Source organism: Bufo gargarizans, chromosome 2 (assembly GCF_014858855.1).
Source record: "Bufo gargarizans isolate SCDJY-AF-19 chromosome 2, ASM1485885v1, whole genome shotgun sequence".
Taxonomy (NCBI): Eukaryota; Metazoa; Chordata; class Amphibia; order Anura; family Bufonidae; genus Bufo; species Bufo gargarizans.
In genome coordinates this window covers 231,390,629-231,408,343 of record NC_058081.1, presented here as the reverse complement: position 1 = coordinate 231,408,343, position 17,715 = coordinate 231,390,629, and the positions used below count along the sequence as shown (strand labels likewise).

At 44.9% G+C, this 17,715-nt stretch overlaps 1 protein-coding gene across 1 annotated transcript; it reads right to left on the bottom strand.

Moving 5' to 3' along the window:
* Positions 1-408: 408 nt before the first annotated feature.
* Positions 409-3,473, bottom strand: LOC122925795. Its single transcript, XM_044277149.1, has 4 exons — positions 3,109-3,473; positions 2,518-2,671; positions 573-1,190; positions 409-454 (listed from the first exon to the last, which is right to left on the bottom strand). The coding sequence occupies exons 1-4, from the start codon at positions 3,377-3,379 to the stop codon at positions 409-411; spliced, it is 1,089 nt and encodes a 362-aa protein (XP_044133084.1). The 5' UTR covers positions 3,380-3,473.
* Positions 3,474-17,715: the final 14,242 nt, after the last annotated feature.

The following is a 17,715-nucleotide window of genomic DNA, read 5'->3' as shown; positions in this document are numbered from 1 at the left end:
TCTGGGCTCTTTAGTTTTTATTTTTTTCTAGCTAAATTACTAAAAATGATTGTGTTAGTTGAGTGTAGGGACTCGCAAGATAATGAGGACCCTTGACGTGGGCTTGCGGGCTGAGATTTTTTGGACATCACATATTTAAACATACATCAAACTAAATATTATTGATGTTTCTGTTTAAATGGAATTTTTCAGAAACATCTTGATATTTTGCTCTTATGGTCCAAAAAGTTTTCTAATACCTCATCTGCACAGGAACCCTAAATAAAGATCTTTATCGTCCAAATAAAGTGTGGCTTTCTGAGATACAGTGTGTGTAGCTTTTGTTTTAGAATGCATTTTAAAATGTACATGTTGTGTGTAGTGTGCAAATAAAACAATAGTCAAATTTTTTGGGACCCAAACCAAACTTTAGTCAAAATAAGGGGTCACCCAAAACACTGGCAATGAAAATAATCTTACAACACACAAATAACATAAAAATAAAGTGCTTAATATAAAACAACCCTCCCAAATTACAAATCAAGAAGGTCCCGCGTGAATGAGCCCGGTGCAAATGTGGACCGTGGCCTAACCTGGGCCTGTGTTGGGGCACCAGTTGGTAATTGGGGCTGGTAAAGGGGCTGGCCCCCAGATGAATAGGCCCCTGAGGTGGAAGGTACTGGGGAAGGGGGGGGGCATAAGAAGGGCCTTGGGTGGGTTGGGGTGGGAATGAATATGGCGCAGGATTTGGCTGCTGGCCTGCATTTTCAACCTGGAGTTTCAATGCATGCAATGGCCCAATGAGGTCTCCATGGTTGGGGCAAGTAAACATTTTTATGACCATGTTTAAGCAAGCCATGCAGTCTGGCTGCTCATTCGCAGGGACCTGCTGCAGTAGCGGCCCCAGTCCCCTCAACATTTTCTCCTCCTTGCCATCACTCCTCCTCTGGGCCAGAAAATCGATGACTCGGGCATCAATTACTTCCCGACTCTCTGGCACAGAGGAAGAGGGAGGGACACGGCGGCGATGTCTGGGCTGGGGTTGAACAATCCGCGGTGGACTGGATAGTGGTTGGGGGGCTTGGCTCTGGGTGGAGTCCTCGGGGTCCTCAGCCGGCGTGGGAGCAGGACTTGTGGCGGGGGAGAAAACCGCAGGGGTCTCACTCCCAGACGTCTCCGAATCAGCCGAGGGATCCAGACTGTCCACAGTTCTGAAATGGAATTTCAAAAAAAAGTACATTACATTTTGGCCTGGATTACATTTATAAATACACAGACTATATATTAGTTAGAATCTGGCGTGTGTCTCCAAATTAGATACAGAGTGGTAGCATAGATCAGACATTTGATTTTAATTACTCACTACTAGCTTAGAGGTGAACAGTGCAAAATCGAGAAAAATAGTCATTTTACATGTAACGCTAGCAGAAGTCTTGTAAAGGCATAATGTTACTGAAAATGGCAAACATTGTTGGCCGTTTGGAGCTGTCCAACAACAGAAGAGGATTCAACATTCAAGGGCCGAAACCAGTGCCAACGGCATCTCGTCAGGATGTGACCCGCTACCACCATCCAAAGTATCAAGCGGAAAATAGATTCGAGTATACGATCATTTACTAAGAATGTACATGTACCAGCCCTCAATTGACCATGGTGAGAGTATTACTTTTAATCCTGCTGGTCAACCGTAGTTGGAACATCATTATAATCCATTTTCTATGGATCCGGATTTTTGAGATTTTCATTGGTTTCAGAAAGGAATCAATGTTGGCTTTGGTTCAGTACCATTTAAGCAATATAAATGACAATACCAATACCTAAGGAGTTCCATTTTCAAATACATACCAAAGTAAGGGAATCGGTCTGTATTAAACCAAAGTCGCATTGTCCCAAAACCAAAATATGAAATACATATTCGGCCCTCCTATTCCAAGAGGAGGCTTTTTGCAAGCTAGGGTAAATAGGAAACCAATCCTTGAAATAGGTTCAAACCAATCAATTGGTGTGTGACTTCTTGCGGGCAAACTAGATGATCTACTGTATGAGGAAATAAAGCGTGCAGTGTGCACGTGTCATCTGCCTTCTCTTATTTCTTGTTCATATTGCAAACATCTTAGTCCCTAGACGGACAATAAATGTATTGTACACCAAAAAAACAGAGAGGGGAGGCGCAATCTGCACACTACACGTGTCGTTTCATCAAACAGATCATAAGCGGTGGGCCCTGGATTAACCACACCCCAAAAATAATGTAGACAAACAACACCAGGCATGTACAAACTGTTGGCCACCAGCTGATGCACAACTACAACTCCCAACCGGACTGGTAAGTTTACAGCTAGTCAGCTATGCTGCGAGTTTGCGTTGTTATACAGCTGGATGGAGTCAGTTATGACATGGCTGCACTAGAGAAAGTATAGATCAACAATACAAGAACACAACTGGATCCTTTAAATTCTGGTTCAGTTTTACCCGTCTACATACTACCGAAAGTGTGCCCTTTCAATACATTCATAGTAAAAACAGAAAACTACTTACGGCCTCAAATCCATTACTGGCCTTAAGAACTGCAGCTGGACAGTGTATATGTAGGCCCGTTTTTTGGAGGTTCCCTCCCCACTCCGGCCTTTGTTGCTAACCTCTCGCCGGAATTGGTCCCGGCAACTCGCCCATCTTGTTTTGGTTTGCTTGACTGTTTAAAAATGAAATGAAAGACAATTGTGAGATCTACATTTTTTTTTGAAAAACTACATTTTTTCCAAAAAAAAATAAAAAATAAAAAAGGGAAAAGCACATGATACAGTCCAGCAGGTGTGTGGATGCAAGCTATTAGGACTAATAAACGTTACAATATGTGAAGGAGACAACTGTAAGATGCGCAATTTCAAGGTAAAAAATAGCCAGACGTTATTATACATGAGTACTGAAAGCTGTCGCAAAGGGCAGGACAGCCATTTAAATATGGAAATGGAATTTAATACACGTCTCTATAATAAGCCAGGTACAGGGCTTTCGGATAAATGAGGCGGTACAACAAAGAAAACACTATGGTGCCCTCTGGAAATTACAAACTACATATTTGGCCCACACAGAGGAAAATGACAGCACATCTACATTGCTATCACTTACCTAATTCAGCACGACCTCGGCTATCCGCTTTGGCCCATTCATGCTTGCGTAGGCTCCGGGCCACTTGTTCCCATGAGGCCTCCTTTTTAACCCGGTCGCAATACGAGTTGGCCCGGATGTCCCAAAGTTCGGGCCTCTCCTGGACCAGGGTTATCAATTTTTCAACATTACACCTTGGCATGGTGGCTGCTGAAAACTTGAAAAATGGCTGCCTCACCACACACCAGCTTGTCTGCACAGGAGGCTCGAAATTACCATATCCTGTGACCATATACTTCCTGTATCTATTTTTTTAAGAATTTATTGGCACAAGTTTTGGCAGACAATTTGACCATGTCAGAAGTATGAAATAAAACGGGCGCGGACACGGGCGCGGCCGCGGATGACAAACGGGTGTGCAAACGCGTTTTTCACGGCCCCATTGACTTGAATGGGGCCGTGAACCGTTGGCCGTGAAAAAAATAGGACAGGTTATATTTTTTTCACGGCCTCGAAACACGGGTCACGGGCGCGGTGTAAAAACGGTGCACAAGCCGAGTTTTCAACGGCCCCATTGAAAGTCAATGGAGCCGCAGAAAAAAACGTCTAACGGCACAACGGCCACGGATGCACACAACGGTCGTGTGCATGAGGCCTTAATTGTATTGCCGTCCTGAGGATGGTAATACAGTTGGATCTATCTGGCAGGCAGCACATTCAGGGCCTGGGACAAAACATCAGGGTCCCAGGCACCGAATGCTTTAACATAGCAACGCCCTGGTTAACAAAGTTTCTAAATTCTGTTTTGAATAATTTAAGGGGTGTAGTTTCTAAATAGGTGGTTTATGTTATGTAAGCCCATCAAAGTGATTTCAGAATAGAATTGGTCATTAAGGGTCCATTCACACGTCAGTATTTTAACCTTTCCAGAAAAACGTTCCTGTTTTTTGCGGATCCGAAAATCTGGATGACATGAGGATGCTTTTAGCATGTCTTCCGCATTTTTGACGGATCCATTGACTAGAATGGCATGACGGAACGCAAAATCGGACAAATAGTAGGACAGGGTATATTTTTTTCCTGTATCCGAATAAACGGAACCCACGGAACGGAACGGAATCACGGAATCGGAGAGCACCATGTGTGCAGTCCGATTATTTGCTGATTCCATTGAAAATGAATGGATCCGCATAACGTTCCGTTTTTAATCCGAACGGATGCGGAACACCAAAACAGGCGTGTGAATGGACCCTTAGGGGGTTGTCCAAGTTATGAAAAAAGAATATAGCACTGTAAGGGCTCATGCACACGACCGTTGTTGTTTTGCGGTCTATTTTTCACGGATCCATTTGTCCGTATCTGAGGTTTTTTTTCTCTCTGATTTAAGTCATCTTCCGTTCTGTTATTCCACAAAACATATCCGTATGGCTTCCGTATTTGATCCGTTTTTTGCGGATCGGAAATGGAAACAGTAACTTATTAATCACCAAACACATGAGCAATATGGGCTGGGCATAGCAATATGGATGACATACGGATGGGTTCCATGTGCGTTCCGCATTTTTTGCGGACCCATTGACTTGAATGGGGCCTCGGACCGTGATTTGCACACGGAGTAACCAGTATTTTCTACAGCCCCATTGAAGTGAATGGTTCCGCATACAGTCCGCAAAAAAAACTGAACAGAAGCAGAAAGAAAATACGTTCGTGTGCATGAGCCCTAAATCTGATGGTCAACAATATATACATAAGCTAAGCAAGTTTTAGGCAAAAAAAAAATTATATTATATTTCCTCATTTCCCTAGTTCTCTTCTGGCCCATTGTTTAACTGCAGGTGAGGTTTTCCTCATGAATATTTGTGCCCCTCCCTCTACTCTGCAAAGGGAGTGAATACAAGAGCTGCCCTGAGTGACATGTCTGACTGCTGGGAGACTCTGCAGCATGTTGTATGTGTAGGACTACATGTCCCACCTGTACAATGACACTGCTGATACACACAGGATCTTCCCACTACCTCTTCGTGTGCAATGTTCTGCAGAACTCCTCCAGTCTGTCAGCTCTGTGTCCTGTGTCTCTTCAGTGCCTGCAGCCCTCTCTGCTGCTGAAGGGGTTAATATTTCCTGAAGTATCCAGAGGGAGGGAGACACAGGGCAGACAGAAGCAGCTCAGCCAGTGCAGGAGGCGTGGCCAGCACAGTGACCTGTACAGACACATATCTGCTTTCTCAGGCTTGTGCACAAAACATCATCAGAGAAGCTGACATCACAGGTCATGTGACCCTTACATTTGCCTAGTTGGAAACATACAAAGAACAAAAAAACTCAGACAACCCCTTTAAAAAAGTCAGTTTTGGACATTTTCTTCAAAATTTTAAAAATTGCTTCTAAAATGCTGTGAAACATCCTAAAAAAAAAAAATTTACATTTACAAAAAGATGCCAACATATAGTAGACATATGGTGAATGTTAATAATATTTTTTTTTAGGTGTCACTACCTGTCTTAGGCCCCATACACAGGACCATATGTTCGGTTCACATCCGATCTGCATTTTTCAGGAGGAGACCCATTCATTTCAAAGCAGCTACAAAAGTTGTGGACAGTACACCGTGAGCTGTCCGCTCCGTATGTCTGTTCCGCAGACCCACAAAAAAGATAGGACATGACCTATTCTTGTCAGGTTTGCGGACAAAAGACATTTCTACAGTAAGAAATGGTGGCATGCACACAGGCAGGATCCATATTTTGTGGATCGACAATTTGCGGACCACAAAATAGATATGGTCATGTATATAGTAACATATGGGGTCATTTATCAAACTGGTGTAAAGTAGAACTGGCTTAGTTGCCCATAGCAACCGATCAGATTCCACCTTTCACTTTCCAAAGAAGCTGTGAAAAATGACATCTAATAACTATAACCTGTAATTTCATTCCGCTCCATAAGTACATCCAGACCCCACTTGAACTCTTTTAGTGAGTTCACCAATAGTAACATAGGGGGTCATTTATGAAACAGAAATACGCCTAAGGCTACATGCACATGACCGTGCCGTTTTTTGCAGATCCGCAAAAAACTGAAGCCGCCCGCGTGTCTTCCGCAATTTGTGGAATGGAACGGCCCATTGTTGACGTGCCTATTCTTGTCCGCAAAACGGACAAGAATAGGACATGCTATATTTTTTGGGCGGGGCATTGGAACGGAGCAACGGTTTCGGACAGCACATGGAGTGCTGTCCACATCTTTTGCGGCCCCATTGAAGTGAATGGGTCTGCACCCAAGCCGCAAAAACTGCGTCTCGGATGTGGACCCGAAAAACGGTCGTCTGCATGAGGCCTAAATTAGGTGTATTTGTGACGCTGATTGCCGTGCGAAGGCCCTTTGCGCCACAATCTGCAACTTTTCCTCGCTCACTCCAGGTCTAAAAAAGTGGGAGTGGCGGAGAAGGGGACAGGCCGCCAGGCCCGTCTCATTCATCATTTTCTACGCATGTAAGGAAGCTGTCTTACATTTAGACCTGGCGCGGGATGCGCCAAAGTTATGTAGAGGCCGGCGCCTCTTCGTAACTTTGGCAGATCCACCGTCAGATATAGGGGATATTAAGACCGGCGTCTAAAACACTGATCTCAATAAATGACCCCCATAGTTCGTAAGGGCTGAGACAACGGAACCAGGGATTCCCAACTGGTTTCTCAAGCTGACCACTGACAGATCTAAACTGTGTAACATTTGCAATCTGACGAGTCCTGGGATATTCAGCTTAGAATGGCCATTGACAAGCCCTTAAAAGAAGGGAAAATCAAATTTAGAAATGAAAATTTTTCCCAATTTCTATAACTTTTGGATTTCTTTAAATAAATGAAAGTAAAATATATCGACTCACATTTACCACTAACATGACATACAGTGTGTCACAAGAAAGCAATCTCAGAATCGCTTGGATAAGTAAATGCATTCCAAAGTTATTACCACATAAAGTGACACGTTATATTTGCAAAATTGCCGTAGGCTCTGTAAATAAGTTATTCAGTTACATGTCTTTATTACCGTATTTTCCGGTGTATAAGACGACTGGGCGTATAAGACGACCCCCAACTTTTCCAGTGAAAATATAGGGTTTGGGCTATACTCGCCGTATAAGACTACCCCTCTTCCAACGCTATTTACTTTGGCATCAAGATCTGCAGGTAATTGTTGTGCAGTTTTCGTCTTTTGCCTCAGTACCATACTATGCCTTTCCAAGAATCTAGTACACCAGGATGCAGTGGCCCTAAATCTGTTGCTGTGATCTGGGGTAGATTTGGCCACTGAAGTGCAAACAAACGTATTTTATTTTGTGTCACTACATAACCGTTTTGGCAATGCTCATTTACCATGTCTGCTACATGTTTTTCGAGTTCTGGCCAATGTGGGGTGCCTCTCCTTAATGCACACTTACCCCTTGGCATACTCTTTAATGCTTTTTCATTTGCTTTCCAGTCCCAAACTATTTTTTCTGTTACTCCATATTGTCTTGCAGCAGCGCAGTTATTATGTTCCATGGCAACGTTTACAACTTTAAGTTTGAAACTGGCTTCATATTTCTTTCTTCTTGCTGGTAGAGCCATGATGGGGTCTTGACTGTTAGCCATTTGTATACTGTACTGTATGTACTGGTGCTGTACTGTATGAACCGATGCAGATACTGGTGCTGTACTGTATGAACCGGTACAGATACTGGTGCTGTACTGTATTCACCACCACATGTATCTGCTCCCCAGACAGACTCTGTTTTATCACCACAGATAAGATGCACACCAAACTTCTTTAGAGATCCGCCGTTCCAACATTAGAAGAATTTGCTGAAGTGCTCCTGCTTCCCCCTGCCTTCCCTCAGAATCGCCAATCCAACCCAGTATACAACAACCAGCCAATCACAGCAAGCGATGTACCGGTATTTTCTGTGCACACTGCATACAAAGCCTGCTTGGATTGGGTGGGTCAGCTCTCCCTGCCTGCCCCGCCCCCCCTGTCTTTAAGACGATCCGAGCGGTAGTAGTACCCAATGTGATACTGCCGGCATGAGAAAACCACTGAGAGCAGGAAGAGGGGGCTGCTTCAGGAGCGGCTGGCCGGGATGCAGCACACGGTGGATCAGCTAGAGGGCGCCTGTCCCTGAAGCTGGAGAAGGACAGCTTCTCCAGTCCGGCTAGGAAGTAATATATACAGTAGAATATACAGAATATGCAAGCTTGGTTGTGCAGGTGCTTTGTGACTATGACAGTGCCTAATAACACATTCCCTGCATTATTCACTCTGCTAGCTTCGTATTATGGTTACATAAAACATGTTTATGCCAGGGCTTATATGAAGGTGATATTCAGTGTCGGACTGGGGTGCCTAGGGTCCACCAGTAGAATTTATTTTGGGGACCCACCATACAGATACATTTAAATATAACCTGTACACACAGCAGCAAGATGCTACCAGATGATTGAATATGGGGGTCCCTGCAGCACCTTTGAGAAGGTAGGTCCTGGGGAGAAGAGGACACTGGCTAGCATTCCTCTATACCTAGAAGTCATCTCACCTCTGATCGTGTCTATAATAATAAACTGGGGAGTTTCTTTAATAATCTATCAAGTGTTTTATATGAACATAGGCTGGTTGAGGCGCTGTACATTGAATATATGCAGTAAGTCTACTGTGTTATGTGCCACTTGTGCAGGGAATGGGAGACTAGGGGCCGACCGGGGGATTCACCTGTACCCCTGTAGGCCAGTCCAAGCCTCTCTGTAACAGAATGTTTATCTGGGTTGATTTTATCATTTATGCCAAGTAAATTATATGTCGTTTTGGGACATTTAGGGGTCTTCTTTGAATATATTGGTGGATTGGGGGAATTAACTCTATATTTCCTGCCTTGATGTAAATTGTTTGATCAATTTACCACCTTCTTACAAATAATTTTGTCTAGAGATGTTAATCCATTTCTTTTATTCCACTGATCCCCCCCCCCTTCCTCCCCACCACCACCATAATACTATGGAAGCTTTTATTGCAACCTTTTAAGAAGCCTATAAATCTGGTGTAATGTGGCTCCCTATAACCCCCAACATTTCCTTTATAGAGGATCTCAGATCAGAAAATAAATTCATTTGGCCACATAAATCATATCAGGCCTGCGCAGTACCACCAGAGGGCAGGAGAAGTATTTATTGAGGCCTCCCTCAGATCCCTGCAGACCCCAGATCAGACAAAAAAATAAAATAAAACTGACCTCTCCAGCTCCAGACAGATCCTCCACTCAGAAAAAATATGGGGGATTCATCCCGCACAACCGTATGCAGGTGCACATTGCTATGGCGAAATACAGATATAAACGCAAAAACACAAATGCAATCACGCTCTGCAACCAGCACTCTGCCCTGCCTCTATGCTGGATGTTGAATGAGGCATTGGTATACATTTTGGCCAAAGCGTAATAAGCCACTCACCACGTCAAGGTCGCCTTCATGAGTGGTCCCTAACACTAGTTCCTACCTGTTATGGGCCATGATAGCCACACAAAGTCCAGGGAGCGCAGGCACAGCATGCACGCCAGGCACACTCTGCTTTTAACCCCGTCCGGTGCCATTACAGCTTTTATCGGATTCAGGGATGCAAGTACCAACATGCATGCTGAGCCCACTATATACTTCTCCTGGAGCCTAATGGCTACTGGTAGGTGCTATATAAGCAGACTCAGTTTTATACTGACTTTAAAACCAGCCTCCAGGGCAGACTAACTTGTCAGGTGTGCATGACTGCTTGGAGATCGCCACGCCTCCACTCAGCAGCTTGACTTTTCATGCTGCTCTGTACTGTGACCTGACATCTGCACAGTGTCAGGTGAGAGGGCATGTGTACGTCTGACCTGACTCTGTACGAAGTCAGGACACCTGCCGCAAGAAGAGCAGAGAGAGGTGAGTGACCCACACTCAGGGCTCCCTGGCTCGCAGCTGCAATGTATTAATGAGCAGTGATGGCCAGTTCGCAGTGTTCGCTCGCGAACACATGCAATCTGCCATCTTAGCTGACAAGTCCAGCGAGGCACAGGTAAGTCCTTACGTGTACCTGTGCGCGAGTCGGTCTGAAATGAAATGCAGAGCGAACACTTCGAACTGGCCATCTCTATTAATGAGCGCTTCCACAATGTTAGAATTATTGGTGTAAACCCTGCAGAGAAAGCAGTGGGGCTAGTGGATGCTGTGGCTGTCAATTACAAGCAGGGACTCACAGCAGTGGGCATTAGTGCTGATTTTTCTGAGGTGAAGTGGACTACAAATCCCATGAGTACTTGCTCCTCCCTGCAGCCAATAGCAAAGGGACCGGGGGAAAGACTAAGGAAGGAAAGGGAACAGCTGCCACCTTAGAGACAGCAGCATGGCCAGCAGATAGAGAAACTATGATCTCCACAGACAGAAGTGTGCCCTGCTTCTGTGCAGACATTAAAGCACAGTCCTGACAGCTCCTGTGATTCCTGTATGAGAAGATAAAGCTCAGCTGCTGTATTAACCCTACAGCACAGTCCTGACAGCTTGTGTTTCCAGTGTACAAAGAGAAAGCTCAGCTGCTGCATTACCACTACAGCCAAGCATGGATCCCAGGAGGATCTTCCCCCAAACTCCACTGCCATCAAAGCCTCTGAATGCTGCCGCCCCCAGCTGGTTCCCAGGCAGGACAATTATAAGTGCACCAACATTAGCATGCCAACATTTTCTGCAACCGGGCCCCAACGTTCGGACTGGGTTAATTGCTAGACAGTAGGGTACAGTAGGCTGAAAACTAGAATTAGATAGCTGGAAAGTGCATACTGTCTTTATCTTCCGAAGGAGAGTGTGTGGGATCACCATCACTGCTTACTGTTACCGATAGCCCACCCCCTTCACCAGGTTCTTTTATTAGACAGAATTGCAATCTGTGCTTTGTTCCTTTTATTGCATTATCTTTATGTTCACCAATACATTTCACCATTGTTCATAATTTCCCAAATAAATCTGTTGATATCTCCATTCTTTTTCTGAGTTATTACTATGGAAGAAGTGTATGGGCTGTTTGACTCGATGATAACCCCAGTGTCCAACAGGACTCTTAGGTGCTGCCTGACATCTTCAATGTCTGCAGAGTTAGCCTTCGGAATCTTTATCAGAAAGGCTTCTCATCATTCATCCTTTCTCACATAAGCAGCTAGACAGGCTGGGTGAATGGTGAGAGTGTGAATAATTATCTCCCCCGACTTCTTGCCACCACTGTGTTAGTGTACGGAACATGTTTGCATTCGTCCCCACTATTTCGGGGACACAGAGACATGGTCCTGAAGGCTCTGCATGATCACCTCAGGCATCTTGGGGTTGAGAAGCCGACTGTTCTAGTGGTAGACAAATTCTACTGGCCAAGAATGTAAGCCGACATTGAGGGTTACTGCAAGTCCTGTGTTGAGAAAGACTCTGCCCAATCGATCAGCTCACTCTTGTCAACATCACAAGTGAGGGCCCACTAGATCTAGTGTGCATTGATTTGGAGATATCTGGCTGTGTGTGTGGCTTACCATACTTTAAACAAACACACTGTCCCTAACCAATATATGGTGCCCAGGATTGAAGAAGCTTTGGATTGCTTACAGGGTAGCCAGTGGTTTACTGTGTTGGATCTCTGGAGTGGCTACTATCAGATACCCATGAGTAAAGAGGATCAAGAGAAGACCACTTTTATTTGCCCCATTGGGTTCTACCAGTACCAGAGGATGCCCCAAGGAGTTAAGGGTGCTCCTGCCACTTTCGAAAGGTGCATGGATAAGGAGATGGGGGACATGACCTTCTGGGAAGTATGACCAAACAGATGACCTGATCATATTTGGGCAAACCCTAGAAGAGCACAACCAAAGTCTGTTCAAGATCCCTGCTTGCAATGAGGAATTTGAGAAGCTTAAGTCCTGAGTAACACAGGCCCTGGTGTTGGCTTATGCAGACCCCAAAAAGCCATATGTGCTGCATGTGGATGCTTACTTTGAGGGGCTCGGAGCCATCCTGTATCAGAAACACAATGGTTTTCTGTGACCAGTCTACTACGTCAGTCGAGGGCTGACTCCCAGTGAGCGCAACTACCCAGCGCACGAGCTATAGTTCCTAGCGTTGAGGTAGACAGTAGTGGACAAGCTGCACCACTACCTCTATGTGGTGTATTTTGAATTCCATACTGACAGCAATCCCCTGACCTATGTAAGAACCACAGCCAAGCTGGATGCTACAGACACTGGTGACTTTCCTCTCTTGCAGCTTGAAGTACCGTCCAGGATCCACCAACATTGATGCTGACACTCTATCCCATCTGCCCTGGCCCCTACCCTGTGATGAAGAGGCGGTACAGATAGACGTCCCAGCCCCTGAAGTGAAAGCCATGTGTCGCTGATATCAATTCAAGACTATCCCCAAACATGGCTGTGTCAGATTCTTAGAGATTTCAGTGGAAGTCTTTCCAACCTTGTTTTGCCAGTTTACTTAGGTGAATGCTTGCCTCAATTAACCAGAGACCAAATGGAGAAGGCCCAACATGAACATCCTTATGTGGAGGTGGTCCTCTGGTTGGTAAAAAGGGGCCTGAGAGGAATGCTCTGGAGACAGAAGAGAACATCTTGCTTGCCAGCCAAGTGGAGTTCCAAGAAGTGAGGAATTGGCTACTGTATCAGGTGACCAAACGGTGAAATGGTGAGATCCGAAGACAGTTGGTGTATCCCGCTTGTTTCAGGGACATGGTCCTGAAGGCTCTACATGATCATCACAGGCATATTGGGGTTAAGAAGCAGACTGGTCTAGTGGTAGACAAATTCTACTGGCCAAGAATGTAAGCAGACATTGAGGGTTATTTTAAGTCCTGTGCAGGGTGTGTTGAGAGACTCAATTGATCAGCCCACTCTTGTCAACATCACCAGTGAGGACCCACTAGATCTAGTGTGCATTGATTTCCTCTCCATTGAGCCTGGCAAGGGTAATATCAGTAATGTATTGGTAGTCACTAACCAATTCACCGGTTATGCCCAAGCCTTCTCCAGATGGTAGTCACTGTGGCCAAAACATTGTGGGAGATGTTCTTTGTACATTATGGACTGCCAGCCCACATCCACACTGACCAAGAAAGAGACTTTGAGAGCCGGCTGGTTAAGGAGTTATGTGAGATCTGTGGGATTGAGAAGTCTAGAATCACACCTTTCCACCCTCAAGGGGATCCTCAACCAGAAAGGATCAACCATACCCTTCTCAACATGTTGGGCACTCTAGACCCAAAGCAAAAAGCACGCTGGAGCAGGCACATAAGTCAGCTAGTTCATGCCTATAATTGCACCAAAAATGAGGTACTCCCCTTACTTCCTCATGTTCAGGAGGGAAGCTTGACTACCAGTGGATATTAGTTTTGGAGTAGCACCTGACCATTTTTCTGGGAAAAATCTGAAGTATGTGTCACAGTTAAAAGAAAAATTGAAGGAGGCTTATAGATGGGCTGACCAGGCTTCTGGTCGATCAGGAAAGCGAAACAAGATCCAGTATTATGTTGAGTCAAAAAGCAGGTTTTGCAGCCTGGGAATAGAGCCCTCATTCAACAGTTGGGCCTTTCCGGAAAGCACAAGCTTGCTGATCGTGGCGTCTGAAACCCTATGTGGTGGTAGAAAAGATCCCTGGTGTTCCAGCATACGGAGTGAAGGTGGAGAGTGCAGGTAGGGCCATCAAAACCTATCATAATCACCTGTTACCTTTGGGTCAGACTGTCTGATGGCGATAGTCACAACCAGATGGATCTAAGCCAACCACCCCCTGGCCTCCAAGGAGGAGTCGCCACCACCGAGGGATCAGTCTAAGGCCTCTTGGACACGGACGTATTTTCTTTCCGTGTCCGTTCCGTTTTCTTTGCGGACCGTATGTGGAACCATTCACTTCAATGGGTCAGCAAAAAAACGGAATGTACTCCATGTGCTTTCCGTATATCCGTTCCGCTAAAATATAAAACTTGTCCTAGTATTGTCTGTATAACAGACAAGGATAGTACTATTCTATTAGGGGCCAGCTGTTCCGTTATGAAAAATACGGAATGCATATGGACGTCATCCGTATTTTTTGAGGATCCGTTATTTGCGGACCGCAAAATACATACGGTCATGTGCAAGAGGCCTAACTGTTGCTCCTGAAAGAAGTGACAGTGATTCAAGTGATGAATGGGGTCTAGACTATGGATGGGAAAGCAACCCCAGGCCCTTTGTTCAGGACAGTCTGAATCAGTTGCTTGATGTAGACCAGGCATGTCCAAACTGCGGCCCTCCAGCTGTTGCAAAACTACAACTCCTAGCATGCCCTAATAGCTGTAAGCTATCCAGGCATGCTGGGAGTTGTAGTTTTGTAACAGCTGGAGGGCCGCAGTTTGGACATGCCTGATGTAGACTATCCAGAAGAATCCAGTCCAGAATTTAGCTCGCCCTGTCCATAGTCAGGGGAGAATTCAGAGGAGATGGAGCTACCAGATGAAGAAATAGCTGTGATGGAGCCCGAGTCTGAAAGTCAAGAGCCAGGGGTTGAGGAGGATGCTTCCATAGTAAACTGTAATGATGCTAACCTATGATAGAATGGGGCATGCCACTGAGGTTCCCAGAGTGATATACCCATATTTCATTAACATGTGGCCTTATTTCTCACCTGTGCCTATGTGGCTTGCAAAAGGTGTGTGTGTGACTGATTGAGGTGTTAGTCAAGGTGCTTTCACGCATGGTTGCATTTTAGATGGCGAGTCTTCACTTTGTCCTTGGACACTAGCTGTGATTCACCAGAGGGAGAGTGTAACCCCAGCATAGAAAGTGGGGGGTCTAGTGGATGCTGTGGCTGAAAATTACGAACAGGGGCTCACAGCAGCAGGCATTAGTGCCGATTCTTTTGAGGTAAGGTGGACTACAAATCCCATGAGCACTTGCTCCTCCTTGCAGCCAATATCAGGGGGACCAGGGTGATAGGCTAAGGAAGGAAAAGGAACAGCAGCATGGCCAGCAGTGTGCCCTGCTTCTGTGGAGACATTACATCACAGTCCTGACAGCTCCTGTGATTCCTGTATGAGAAGAGAAAGCTGCTGCATTAACCCTACAGCACAGTCCTGGCAGCTCCTGTGTTTCCAGTGTAAGAAGGGAAAGCTCAGCTACTGCATTACCACTACAGCCAAGCCTGTATCCCAGGAGGATCTTGCCCCACTCCACTGCCATCCTAGCTTCCTAGGCAGGGCAATCGTAAGTGCACCAACATTAGAGCGCCAATGTTTTTTGCAACCAGAACCCAACGTTCGGACTAGGTTAATTGCTAGATAGTAGGGTAAATTAAGCTGAGTGCTAGGAGTAGATAGCTGGGAAGTGCATGCTGTCTTTAACTTCCAAAGTAGAGTGTGTGTGACTACCATCACTGCTTACTGTTACATATATCCAATTCCCTGACCAGGGGTGTTTGTTAGACAGAATTGTAATCTGTGCTTTGTTCCTTTTATTGCATTATATTTATGTTCTTTACCATTGTTCACCCTTTCCCAAATAAATCTGTAGATCAGTTAACTCCTTTCTGGGGTGAGTGTGTACTGCGTTCAGGGGTTTCCCAAGTCGGCCCCTGGGGGAAGAGAAAGACCCTCCTGCTGTCCTATAAAGCTCCAAGCAATATTTGGGTGGAGGCACTGGGTCATAGTGAGGTGAGAACCACCATACACCCTGCCTATCGGGGGATGCCCAAAGGGGTGTTACATCAGTAACGATTAGAAAGTTTTCTATTTACTGACACATTGTGCCCCCCACCCATCGAGTAGTGAGGTGGCACCCTAGGCAGACGCCTACCTGTCATCCTGGCCCTGATGACATCCGTGTGCTGTCTTTTTTTTGAACCAAAGAAAGGAATGGGTCTGTGTGCAATTAGCAAAAAATATGGACAGACGCAGATGCAAAATATGGTCGTGTGCATGAGCCCTAGTAAGGGGAAGATTAATAGTTAGGTCCTTATTGATGCTGAAAATTACAATTTATAACTATGGCATGAAGAACAGAGAATATCAAGAAACCTATAAAACATTTTTACAAACAACATATGGTTGCAAAGTTGCATCATAGTCTGAAACAGGTTTAATGTGTGGGAGACAAAGAGTTGAAAACTGGCAGCAATGACACCTTACACTCACTAAGTCCACAATGATCTTAAAGGGAAAGTTCCTGTTACAAAACATTAGCAGTGGAGGTCTGCGGCCTCCTGCAGTCACTAGGAGGATGCATACCGTTCATCTGACTGTCTCCAATGTAATAATTAATTTCACCTGCAGCAACTACTTCTAGGTGTTTCCATCCAGGGACAGATTGGCCATAACGGGCCACTTTTAGTATTTTTTCCAGGGCCACTTTAAGTTCCCAGTCTGCCCGTTTCCATCCATAGTCTGTTCAAACCGCTGGGACCTCCACCGATCATGAAAATGTGATTGGTTGTGCCACCTATAATGTTTTTTTTTTTCTTTGCAGAGGTAGTGGTTATCCAAATTAGCATAGTTGTCAAAACTCCTGAATTTTCTGGGATAGTGCCTACTTTTATGGGCAGTCACAGCAAGCATTTGTTCCAGGGACTGTCCTGCAAACACAGGGTTGGATTTGCAAAGGGGCATATTTTGGGACTCTGAACTACACAGGTGCTTCCACTTTGGGTCTAAGGTTTGTATTTTGGGATCTGGAATCTAAATATTGGGGCCCGTGTTCTAAATTTGGGGGTCAGGTATATCCAATCTTTATAAAGTTTGGTATAGCTCCTGCAGGGTTTGCCACTCTGTGTTTCGAAACCCCTTAATGTCACTGTTACGTTCCATAGCTGTCCCATTCAGGACTGTGAACTGAGTGGCAGCTTCTATGTGCACTGTAATGGTGGCCATACTATTGTTACCTAGCTTTCCAATACCCAAGTTTCTGAGAGAGAGGCAAAACAATATGCTACAGCAATGGCTTCATCCTCTTGTATACAATGCATTCGGAAACTCTTTAGAACATTTTTTTTTTTACATTTTATGTTGCGGCCTTGTGCCAAAATAAAAAAAATAAAAAAAAAAAAAATTTCCCCATTAATCCACAAATTCATTGTTACACAATGTTCAGATTTACTAAGCCTCCTGAATATTTAGGGGGTAATGTACCAAGATGAGACTTATGAAAGTTTCAGCCTAATTATATTTATTAGAAAGGTTCTGTCAGTTTGTACTCCACTACAGGACACTTTTTTCTCTCAAAAAGTCACAGTGATAACTGGCAAAACGGTAGCGCCAAAGTACGTCATAAATTTGGCTTAGATGTCTACTCCATCAACAAAGCAGGCAAAATCATTCTGCTTTTCTGGCACAGAACACTGGATACATTACCTCCGTAGACAATCAAACACCATGTCTGATTTGGTGCATCTTTAAAAAGTCTGGCCTAAGCAGGTATTTATCAAGTGCACTGCCCCCAGAAAAATGAAGTGATTTTTCTTGTGTCAGTCGAGTAGGTATTTGTGCTACATTTTGGAGGTATTTGCAATATTTTTAGGTGGCTTATGCCATACCCGGCAGTTTACATTTACTAAGGAAGGAGGG